Raw genomic sequence first — 12,922 nt, forward strand, 5'->3', positions numbered from 1 at the left:
TCTCAATGGGGTTTCAACATCTAGATTTCAACATCTAGAAATTGCCTCACTGACTTCAGAAGGCTCTCTGACTTCTTTAATGAAACTTGTTTTTCAAAAACCCATGTCTTTCTTTAAAAAAATTATTATAGGAAATTCAGAAAAGCAAAATTAAAAATACAGAAAAGCAAAAATCATTTATTTTCTACCACCTAGAAGTAATTACTATTAATAACATATCAATGTGTTTTATTTTTTATCATTTAAGATTTGGGAAAGGGTGGTATAAAAGAGACACTGTCAGTCTATAGTCTTTACCTTTGTTTCTTGCCTTCCAGCTTTTTTTTATTCTTTAAAAATGTTTCTAGTTTTATTGACATATAATTGACATTACTATATGAGTTTAAAGTATACAGAATAATGGTTTGACTTACATATATTGTGAAATGATAACAGCAATAATTTAGTTAGCATCCATCATCTTATATAGTTAGGATAAAAAGAGAAAACAGAAAAAGAAAAAAAAACTTTTCTCTGTGATGAGAAGTCTTAGGAAATACTTTCTTACCAACTTGCCTATATGTCATATAGTAGTGTTAACTAGAGTCATCACACTGAACAGACATTCCTAGTACCCACTTATCTTGTAACTGGAAGTCTGTACCTTTTGACCACCTTTCTCCAATTTCCTCTTCCCCTGCTTCCTGTCTCTGGTAACTTCAAGTCTGACCTCTTTCTCTATGAGTTGTTTGTTTGTTTGTTTGTTTTAAGATTCCACAGGTAGTGGGATCATACAGCATTTGTCTGACTTAATTCACTTAGCATCATGCTCTCCGGGTCTACTATGTTGTTGCAAATGGCAGGATTTCCTTCTTCTTATGGTTGAGTGATGTTCCATTGTGTGTATGTGTGTGTTTAATCCATTGATGGACACTTAAGGTGTTTCCCTGTCTTGGCTATTGTAAATATAATGCTGCTATGAATGGGGGGTGGGGGGGGTGCAGATATCTTTTTGAGTTAGTATTTTCATTTCCTTTGGTTATATTCCCAGAAGTAAAATTGCAGGATCATATGGTAGTTCTGGTTTTTTTTGTTTTTTGTTTTTTTTTAGAACCCTCTATACTGTTTTCCATAGTGGCTTTACCAATTTACAATCCCACCAACAGTGCACAGTTTCTTTTGTCTCTATATCCACACCAGCATTTGTTATCTCGTATCTTTTTCACAATGGCCATTCTAACAAGCAGGAGGTGTTATCTCATGGTTGTTGGTGTTGATTTGCATTTCCCTGATGATGAGTGATGTTGAGCATCTTTTCATGTGTCTGTTGGCCTTTCATATATCTTCTTTGGAGAAATGTCTACTTTTGTCCATTTTTAAATTGAATTTTTTGGTGTTTTTTTGTCTTTTAGTTGATTTTTGTTTTTGTTTTATTTTTTGCTTTTGAGTTATATAAGTTCTTTGCATATTTTGGCTATTAACCCTTGATCAGATTTGCAGGTTTGCAAATATTTTTTCCTATTCTGTAGGTTGTCTTTTCACTTGTTGATTATTTCTTTTCCTGTGAAGAAGGTTTTTAATTTGATGTAGTCCTACTTGATTATTTTTAATTTCTGTTGTTTGCACTTAATGTATCATCTTCAAAAAATCATCGCCAAGACGCATGTCAAGGAGTTTTTCCATATGTTTTCTTCCAAGAGTTTCAGGTATTACATTTAAATCTAATTCATTTCAAGTTAATTTTTGTAAATAGCGTAAGATAGGGGTCTACTTCCATTCTTTTACATGTTGGTATCAAATTTTACCAGCACCATTTATTAAAGAAACTATCTTTTCTCTATCAAGTATTCTTGGCTCCCTTGTAAAATATTAGTTGACTGTATATGCTTGGGTTTATTCTAGGTTCTTGATGCTGTTTCATTGATCTATTTGTCTATTTTTATGCCAGTACCATACTGTTTTGATTACTATAGCTTGATAGTATAGCTTAGAATCATGAAGTGTTTTTCATTTTTTTATCAACATATATTGCTTTTGTAACTTTCTCAAGAAGAATTTTGGTTTTTTTTTTTAAATTTTTTAATGTTTATTCATTTTTGAGAGACAGAGCATGAGCAGGGAAGGGGCAGTGAGAGAGAGAGAGAGAGAGAGAGAGGGAGACACAGAATCCAAAGCAGGCTCCAGGCTCCAAGCTGTCAGCACAGAGCCTGACGCGGGGCTCGAACCCACAAACTGTGAGATCATGACACAAGCTGAAGTCGGACACTCAACCGACTGAGCCACCCAGGTGCCCCTAGTTTTTTTTTTAACATTTATTCATTTTTGAGAGAGAGAAAGACAGAGCACAAGTCGGGGAGGGGCAGAAAGAGAGGGAGACACAGAATCTGAAGCAGGCTCCAGGCTCTGAGCCATCAGTACAGAGTCTGATGTGGGGCTCAAATTCATGAACTGTGAAATCATGACCTGAGCCAAAGTCGGTCACTTAACCAACTGAGCCATCCAGGTGCCCCTTCAAGAGGAATTTTAAAATAAATATTAACCACTAGGTGTTGAATGCCTAAAAGCCATCACTACCATAAGGTAAGGGCTGCAGTGGGAGAATTTCAGGCGTTTGAATAGTTAAGGGCACAGAACCAATCAGCTCTTCCTCAATGGTGTCACAACACTTGGCCACCAACTCATGACAAGGAGGCTTTTTCTATTCCTCCCCAATTATAGTACTATGAAAAAAATAGGAACTTTGGAGTCAGTCACACTTGGTTTGGGAGCCCAACTCTGCCATTTACCAACTGTGTGATTTGGGGCAGCTTACTTAACCTATCAGAATCAGCTTTCACATTTTCAAAATGGAGAACTTCACCTATTTCATGGATTGGCTATGATTATAGAATGGGGAATGCCAGGTTTTTTTTGTTTTTTGTTTTTTGTTTTTTAAAGCATCTAATGCAGTGCCTGACACATAATAAGTGTTTCTCCTTGAGGGATTCAGGTATCCATGAAGCACAGAAAACCCATCTGGAGAAAAATGACCAATCTTCTGTCCAGCAAAACATTTTGAGCATTCATGTTTTCAATGCTATTCTAGACTAATGAGACAGAGTATTGTCCTCAGTGTCTCCAAGGAGCTCACAACTTAGTGTTGGGTAGGAGTAGGCTTGCAAAAAAATTTGTTAGATTTCATTTTTGTTGTTAAATCTCATTTTTTATGAAAAATTTTTTCTTATAGTTCAACATTCAAAAGTATAAAAGAATATATAATGAGAAGTCTCCCTCTTATAGCCCTAGTCCACCCCCAGTTCCATCTCCTATAGGCAGCTAAATTTATGACTTCCTTATGTGTCCTTCCATAAATATTTAATGCATAGATAAATGAATTGCATATCTGTTCTAGTCTCTCTTTTTAAGAAACAGATGCTAGGATACCATTATGCCTGTCTGCACCTTGTTCTCTTTGCTTGACAATATGCCTTGGAGACCACTCTGTATCTGTACATGAAAGTTTTCTCATTCTTTTTAATAACTGTATAGTATTTCACTATATGGATGCTCTAGTATTTATAAGAGGAGCTTCCTACGGATGGGCAATCTTGTGCCATTACAAAAATTGCTGCAATGAAATAAGCTTGCATATATGGAAATATCCTGGAATTGAGACAATGAAAATGTTCTGAAACGTGATGGTTGCTTACCTCTGGAAATATACCAAAAACCACTTAATTATATGCTTTAAAGGGTGAATTTTACAGCATTTGAATTATACCTGAATTTTTTTAATGTTTATTTATTTTTGATTTTTTTTTTTTACATTTATTTTTGAAAGACAGAGAGAGACAGAGCGTGAGCAGGGGAGGGGCGGAGAGAGAGGGAGACACAGAATCTGAAGCAGGCTCCAGGCTCTGAGCTGTCAGCACAGAGCCTGCCGCGGGGCTCGAACCCATGAACTGTGAGATCATGACCTGAGCCAAAGTCGGAGGCTTAACCAACTGAACCACCCAGGTGCCCCATGATGTTTATTTATTTTTGAGAGAGAGAGAGACAGAGAGAGAAAGAGAGAGAGAGAAAGTGGGGGAGGGGCAGAGAGAGAGGAAGACACAGGATCCAAGGCAGGCTCCAGGCTCTGAGCTGTCAGCACAGAGCCCAACACGGCACTCGAACCCACAAACCATGAGATCATAACCTGAGCCACCCAGGCGCCCCTATATCTGAATTTTTTTAAGATTAAAATAAAAAAACAAAAAACAAAAAACTTTTCTTTAAGGAAAACATGCCAAAGTCAAAATATATTTAAAAATTTAGAAAATTAGAAAGCAATTACTTTGCTTTTTTAAAGAACAGAGAGCATAACACTTTTTAAAATAAATACCACACATTTTCAAATTTCTCTTTAATTCGGCACTAGGCCAGGAGGAAGAGAGTAGAAAGAAATTACAAGGCGGAGGAAGAATCAGAGGGGAAATTGCGGGGGACAGCGACCTTTAGGCAAGCGGAGACTCCCAAATGCTAGGGAGAAGGAGTTGCAGGACAGAAAGGGTAGGACAGAAATAAAATGCAGGACAGAAAGGGTAGGACAGAAATAAAATGCAGGAGCTAGCAGAGAGAGAAGTTTCGGGGAGCCACTGTGACAGCTCTTAGATTCCCGGGGTCAGGAGGGGAGCTAGGAAGTTCTCTGCTGACGGCCAAGAGTAATGGAAAAGTAATTGAAATCTTTACTCCATCTCTTGAAAAAAATGCCATTGTGCTGCCCCATTCACAGCATAGCAATGCTGCTTGAAGTCCTCACTCTGCCCTATGCACGGCAGTAGATGTTCAAAAGATTTCTCCCCTGTGCAGCGATTTGTTTCCCTTGCTCTTTTACCCTCCTCCTGCAACAATCAAATCTTCTTCACCCACCCTCTTCACCCACCCTTGGCCCTTGGTCCCTTCTAGCACCTCAGTCACAATGAATATATCCTTCATTCCTGAAAGTTTTCCCCGACTGCTTCCCAATTCCTACCTCCTGCCTCTTCCCTGCTTTCTTCCACTATAGTTTGCATTTCTAATATAAATGGAATAGTACAGTAGGTACTCTTTTTTTTTAAATTTTACTTATTGGGGCGCCTGGGTGGCGCAGTCGGTTAAGCGTCCGACTTCAGCCAGGTCACGATCTCGCGGTCCGTGAGTTCGAGCCCCGCGTCGGGCTCTGGGCTGATGGCTCAGAGCCTGGAGCCTGTTTCCGATTCTGTGTCTCCCTCTCTCTCTGCCCCTCCCCCGTTCATGCTCTGTCTCTCTCTGTCCCAAAAATAAATAAACGTTGAAAAAAAAATTAAAATTTTACTTATTTATTTTGAGAGACAGAGTGGGAGGGGCAGAGAGAGAGAGAATCCTAAGCAGGCTCCGCACGGTCAATGCAGAGCCTGATGTGGAGCTTGAACTCACCAACCATGAGATCATGACCTGAGCCGAAACACAGAGTCGGACCTGAGCAGAAACCAAGAGTCAGACGCTTAACCGACTCAGCTACCCAGGTGCCCCTAGTATGTACTCCTTTATAGTCTGGCTTCTGTTGCCCATATGCTTTATCATTTATCATTTATCATATGCTTTTGATGGCTGAGTAGGATTCCATTGTGTGTATATACCATTAGACTTCACTTTAAAGATTAGGAATGCAGGACCCAGAGAGGGGATGAAATCTGACCAGTACAAGACCTTAACAAGAATCCAGAACGGGGCGGGGGGGAAGGACGGCCATGTTTCCCTAAAACCCAAATGCAGTTTGCACTATGAAATCATATGGTTGCCATGACCACATAAGTAACCAAATAAAACTGTGCTTGTTCCAATCTCTGTCTCCAGATCTGATCAGGTCCTGGCCACACAGGGAACTGGGGCATCTTACCAGACATTTCTTCTGGGGGGACTCAGAAATTATTTAACTGCTGGACTTTTCTGCACCAAATCCTTGAAGAGTTAGGAGTTGAGGAAAGAAGTGCCCCACATTACTTATAAGTATAAAATGTCTGTTAGTTGTACCAGGTTGGATCAAATCAGACAAAGGCTTTAAAATGTTGTGTAAACTGTAAAGCATAAATCAAAGGCAAAATTATCTTCTCTATCAGAAACCACCTCAAGATTTATTTTGTGCTCGGATTAAAATTTAACATTTAGGATTGCTGATCCAGGAAAAACAAAACATAAAAGGGTCTTCGAGAACCATCCGTGAAACAGTTCAAACAAGTTACAACATTCTATCACAATCAGCAACTGAACTGTGTGTACCTCTGTAGGAGGAGACTTGAAGTTCTTTGGGTCCATGATAAACCCTCAGAATTAAACTAGCTCTGTGATTCTGACTTCTAACATTACTCCTGCCCATGCCTAAATTGACAGTGAAAGCTTTCTTTCCATCTATGACTACTCAGCTATTTTGTGTCAAGCTTCTATCGTATCCACAATTCTAGGGTGTCCTCAATTTGGCTGGACCCCGGAGACAATAGTCTACAGAATTCTATAAACTCTTAGTACCCTGTGCAGCACCACTCACCAGTATTACCTTTAGACCCTTGCTACCCTAAGGGTGGGCTGTAGAGAGGCAGTATTCCTATCACCTGGGAATTTCTTAAAAATGCAAATTCTTGACACTCTTCCCCCATTGAAACCCACATGTTAACAAGATCCCAGTAACCTGGGTCACATTAAATTATGAGAAACTCGTGTCTAGACTAGTGGTTCTTCAGCCTTAGCGCATATCAGAATCTCCTGGAGGCAGCTGCTGCTGGTGCACCTGGTCCAGGGACTACAGTCTGAGAACCAGTGCTCTGGCTCTCAAGCTAGATGATTATGGAGATTCAGTGGATCCTTTCCCATTTACTGAGTATGATGGGGAATTCCTTCATCTTCCAACTCAGCCCGAGACAAGAATCCAGGAAAGCGAACACTCCTCAGGGACCCGGAACACAGCCTCCTCCCCTGAGTTGTTTCACTCTTGCCTCTTGTCTAAACAGAGCTGTGGACGAGAGGTTCTAGGGCCTCTGTATCAAAGCCAGAGTAAATTTGTGGTGGAGGCTCCATCCGGGAATGTGTTTTCTCCACCTTTAAATCAAACAGACCTGAGGTACTGCACCTAAGAGCTATGGTACTGGAAGGGCCTTACCTGAGAATGGGATAGGACAGGTTGGTGACCCCACACTACACCTTCTGTAGAGTGTTTCATAAAGGCCCTTCAAATCCAGGGCTTTGTCTTGAGTCCTTCTTGGGAATGCTCAGAGCTCTTAAGTCCACTTGTGCCCTGCATGGCACAATAGCCATATACCTCGGTACAGAGATGTGCTATGGACCACACCAAGGCCAAGCATAGCCCCGGGACTCTAACTCAAAATCTGTGCACTGTTGGATCCTGCTGCCTTTGTGTTATAGAAACACACCTAAATGCATAGAAAAGAGACTTCAGACAAGCAAAATTACCTTCAAATAGAAATATTTAATCCAAGAAGGACACAGAAGCCATTCCAAATAGTAGATATGAGTGTCGACTGGTAAGTGGTTGGTCCCCTCTACCCCAATCATCCATTGGATAGGAGGAGGTAAATTATTTTCACCAAGATTGCATTTCACAAATTACGAATTTACATCACAGAGAAGCTTCAAATAGAAATAATAACTGTCGTTGTAGAATGCTTATTATATGTCAGGGTCTGTGCTAAATGTTTACAGGTATTACTTCAATCCTAACTATGAGGTTAAAATCACTGTTATCCTCATTTTACAGATGTGGACACTGAGAAACAGAATTATTACATATGTATCTTGCCTAAGGTTACAAAGGCAGTTTGACATTCAAACCTGTGTTCTCAACCATAGACCAAATGTGGCAGTCACAAAACAACAGCTTGGTGCTGTAGGGAAAGAGTTGGCCATTATTGTGCACAATAGGGATTAAAACAAAAATGCAAAACATTTTTTTTTAAAAACATTGAACTCTGCTTGCTTATTTATTTGTTTATTATTTAGCAACATGGGGGTGGGAGACAAAAATCTCATAGAAAACTATTTCATAAAACAGATCAGAGTATAGCTCTTTTGGGTGGAGCCAGGAAGAGGTCCTGGACCCCTCCCCATTCTCACAGCCCCTCCCCCACCACACTCTGCTCCCACCTCGTATTCACTAATTGTGAGTGGTTCCACCTTGCTGGTTTCTGGTCTCAATATTTCCAATCCCGAGCCCATTCCCTGCCCTCTTCCTACCTGAGATAACTAAGAAGTTTTTCCCCAGTTCCAGTCATGAAAGAGCAGGGCAAAACATGGATGTGTCCTGGAGGGGAATGGTCCTGGGTGTGCACGGCCTTTGAGAGGTGGGTGAAATACTTTAAGGATGATGAATTTTACTGAACATCCAAAATTATAGTTGGTAGTTGAAAGAAATGGTGGGAATTGTTTAAAAAATATTGTAATATAGACTCCAGGAAGAATGTTAAGTCTGAACACCTGGTGTCTACTTATGTAATGTCCAGCCCAACTTGGAATTGTGTGCAGGCATGATCATGAACATTAAGCTTTAATGGATTGGCATTACTCTGATCTAAGGCATTAGTGGATTAGGTATATTTTGGGGGAGGGAGCACAGTGCTAACCCAAGCACTAGTTCATGACGTTCCATACCACCTCCATGACTGAAGACTTCAGCACCCAAGGCTTTGGTGCTCCACACCAAACCACCATTCACAGCACTGTCATGGAGGGACCTCAGGTGGATCTCTTCAGGGACCAGGGTGGCAAGAAACTTGTTCTCTCCATGCCATCCAGAAGGCCTACAACTGCCATTCTGTCACTGAACTGGCTGGGCCAATCAGGGTCAGCTTTGAGGAGAGGTTGGCATAGTCAGGCTTTTCTACCCAGGCAATGAACTTCTGAAGTGGCAGGAATTCCAAAGGCCATGGTGGTCCCTTTTATGTGGTCCATTCAATCAATGACTGGTTTGACCCATTCAGTGGTCTTGGTGGAGGGCGGTTCTCACCTTTAAAAAAATACTTCAGGCGTGCCTGAGTGGCTCAGTTGTTTAAGTGTCCGACTCTTGATTTCAGCTCAGGTCATGATCTCTTGGTTCATGAATTCAAGCCCCACATTGGGCTCTGTGCTGACAGCGTGGAGCCTGCTTGGGATTCTCTGTCTCTGTCTCTCTCTCAAAAATAATTAAATAAACATTAAAAAAAATACTTTAACACTTTGACCTTTTAATCACTTTTAACGTTCTGGTGGACATCTTTAGTCTTTTCTCCTTTGCATTTTTTTTAACATAGCTAAATTCACAATGTATATTTGATTTTGTGCCTTATTTTTCTTTTGCCTACTTATATCATAAGGGTTTTCCCACGTTAATTACTTTTCATAAGCAACAAATAATCTTGAATGAGGTAAGTAAATCTATCTGCACCTTGGTTTCTTCATGTGTAGTGTAGGCAATTGTATCGTGCTAGCATTCACATTAAAAGCTTTTAAAACACAGATTGTTGGGCACCACCTCCAGAATTTCTGATTCAGTGGGTCTGGAGTAGGGCCTGAGAATTTGCATGTCCAACAAGTTCCCAGGAGATGCTGATGCTGCGGGTCAGGAGACCACACTAGGAGAACCAGTGAAATGAGGAGATTGAGTTGTGGGATTTCCAAGGTCACTGCTGGTTTCAAAATCTAAGTGTTTGCATATTTTTCAAATTTTTTAAAAAAACCCAACCAACTCTTAAAACACATGACTTTTCTAAAGTTTAACAAAACCTCATGATTTTTTAAATACAAAAGAATATCATCTACCATTTAAAAGTAATTGTTTCCACTTGTAACTCACATGCATTCCATACTTGCTTCTCTTTGAAGTTACCTGGAGTTTTAAAAGGATATCTTTAAAGAACAGTTAGACTTATATCTAATACTTTATTGTTTCTCTTTTCATAGTTCCATATGTATTGAAGACCTGTGCAGAATTTATAGAGACTCACGGCATTGTGGATGGAATTTATCGGCTTTCGGGAGTCACCTCAAATATACAAAGGCTAAGGTGAGCTAAAAGAAGAGCCCCCAAAGAATTCTCCCATGAGCCTTCCTCTGTCCATACCTCTGTTCGCCAGAATTGGGAGTATTAAAAACCTGAAGCAGTTGAGAGAAGGGTGGCAGGGCAGAAGATCAAGTGTGATGTTTTCAGATGCCTAACTGTTCTTAATCTAATCAGGAAATCCTCTAGTCTGATGTAATTCTTTCCAACAAAAGCTCCTGAGAGTTTTTAATCTGTTTCTTTGTCTTGCACCAGGTTTAGCCTTCTTAGGTGGATTCAGCTGAACTCAAATGATTTAAAATACAAGTCAGGAAAACATGATTTATTATCATTCACTTGTCTACCCAGAGTTCAGTTAGATCCCAATTACATAGTGTTCAGAACTTGGAGATGATAGGAGTTTTTCTGTTGGCACACATTCAACATTGGATATTTCACTTGGTCAGGAAATCACAAATCTTCACGATTGTGCATTTCTTTCATTGAGGCTGCTATTTTATTTAATTTTAATTTTTATATAGAGAGAGCACAAGTAGGGGAGAAAGGCAGAGGTAGTGGCAGAGAGAGAGAGAGAGAGAGAGAGAGAGAGAGAGAATCTTGAGCAGGCTCCACCATTAGTGGAGCTTGATCCCATGACCCTGGGATCATGATCTGAGTGAAAATCAAGAGTCAGACGCTCAACTGACTGAGCCATCCAGGCACCCCGAGGCTGATATTTAAAAGACTATGGATAGATGGGTTATTTCCAAATGTATTGCTTTTTCCTAAACAATTCTAGAATTTATCCTAGAGTTTTTTGGAAGAAATTTCTGTCACATTGAATTAAGAGTATAATAACCTTCACACAAAACACAGATATGTGTATGTTTTATATGTATTACATATATCAAATAAAGGGAAGAGATATACAGTATATATACAGTGTTTTATCAGGTGGTATTTTTATATATTTATTATATGTTTAGTTATAAATAAATGTAGACTTTTGAAACAATAAAAGCATTTGTGTCACCAGAGTAGTCTGTTAAATTTAATAGATTGTAAAGTTAATGTATTTTGTCTTCTTCCTCTGACTTGGTTTTCTGTCCCTCCCCCTCAAATCGCAATTATAATGAAATTATACCAAAGGAATAAAACATCTTTTTTATTCCTGGAGAAGTGGTGACTGTTCAAAACTAATCAGCTTATTGTAACCATAGATTTTAACAGATCTATGTGCTTTTATAATTTCACTAATTTACTGACATTTTTTAGAGTTTCAACAAATACTTTTTAATGTTTCACTCTTAGCTCTGAAATATACCAACTATATGGTAGTTAGTACCGTAGGAGAACATTTGAGCAATGGCCAATTCTTTTTCATTTAAGGACCAACCCTATTAGCCTCGACAGGGAAATTTTGGCTAAATAAATGAATAAGCTCCAAATTATTCTTGTTCTGGCCTCTTACAGAAACACACACACACACACACACACACACACTTGTGAATTTATAAGTCCGTTGCATGGTTTTCTTTTCAGGGCCCCACTCAGCTCCTTTCAGGTTTGGCCACCATCAGGGATTTCCCCACCCTTTGTTGAAGATCCAGAACCAGGTGACAGGAAAATGGGCAGCGAGCTGTTTTGAAATGCTGGTCCCGAGAGTCCTGTTGACTTTGCCACTACTTGGCTGACCAAATGAATACTGTCAAGAAACCTAATTCCTCCTCTATGTTAAAGCTGAAAATTGTCATTTCTTAAACAGATTTTTAACTTATAAGTGTATACTATTTGAGGCAGTGTATTCACATAAGCTTGGTAAGGAAATGTTTTATAATCAGAAACAAGGCCTGGAATCTGATGATGTTCCCAAACACCTCACTATACATTGCTTATAAGAAGATATTTATGGGACGCCTGATTGGCTCAGTCAGTTAAGTGTCTGACTTTGGCTCAGGTCATGATCTCACAGTTTGTGAGTTCGAGCCCCGCGTCAGGCTGTGGTCTGACAGCTCGGAGCCTGGAGCCTGCTTCAGATTCTGTGTCTCCCTCTGTCTGCCCCTCGGCTGCCTGCACTCTGTCCCTCACATTGTCTCAAAAATAAGTAAACATTTAAAAAATTAAAAAAAAAAAAAAGAAGATGTTTAGAAGCTGGTCTATCCTGTGGGAGTCCCTGTCAGGCAGCTTAGAAGTTTCCATTTAGCAGCAAGGAGATAGTTGCTTAAACCTTGGGTTTGAGTCTCCAGATAAAACAAGTTTGTTGACGTAGGTATATGGAGATGAATGATAACAATCTGACTCACTCTGGTTTTGGTCTCTCCTCCAAGAAAGAAAAGTTCATTTGGAACAAAATGTTGCAGAATTGAAATCTCAACAGGCTTTTTTGGCGGATTGTTTTCATATTTCCCCACTGTTCATAACTGAAACTGCAGACATAATGCGCTGAGAAATCCATTTGTAAATGGGCATTATGTTTTCCTAATGACAGCAGCTTTTACAGGGAAGAGCCAGACCTGACTTGATAAGTCTTCCCATAGCTTCCTTATGCCAGGAATAGAAGGTCATTTTGAATCGAGGTCAAAATGTAGTCAGATCAGCAGTTTAGGGTCTTTTTACCCCTAAGCAGTCAAGCGGCTGCTTACATAGAACACATGTTCCCGAGGTTGTTATGTCTCTGTCTGTGTTGTTTCAGGCAAGAGTTTGGCTCAGATCAATGTCCAGATCTGACAAGGGAAGTGTACCTCCAGGACATCCACTGTGTGGGCTCACTCTGCAAGCTGTACTTTAGGGAGCTGCCCAACCCCCTTCTGACTTATGAGCTCTATGAGAAATTCACGGTAAGTGTTTGGATTTCCATTATGGTTACTGAGTGGGACACGTGGATAGGCCAAGGAGAGTTTCAGCACTAAAATAATAATAATAATACTCACCAGATGGCTGGCA

General features: G+C 39.9%; 1 protein-coding gene across 1 annotated transcript in view; it reads left to right on the forward strand.

Annotated features, from left to right (window-relative positions):
* ARHGAP31 (Rho GTPase activating protein 31) overlaps positions 1-12,922 on the forward strand; it is a 113,828-nt gene that overhangs the window by 54,788 nt on the left and 46,118 nt on the right. The window contains exons 2-3 of the mRNA XM_027060917.2: positions 9,904-10,006; positions 12,672-12,816. Coding sequence (XP_026916718.1) covers positions 9,904-10,006; positions 12,672-12,816 — 248 coding nt within the window. The remainder of the gene's footprint in view (positions 1-9,903; positions 10,007-12,671; positions 12,817-12,922) is intronic.

Source organism: Acinonyx jubatus, chromosome C2, assembly GCF_027475565.1.
Source record: "Acinonyx jubatus isolate Ajub_Pintada_27869175 chromosome C2, VMU_Ajub_asm_v1.0, whole genome shotgun sequence".
Lineage (NCBI taxonomy): Eukaryota > Metazoa > Chordata > Mammalia > Carnivora > Felidae > Acinonyx > Acinonyx jubatus.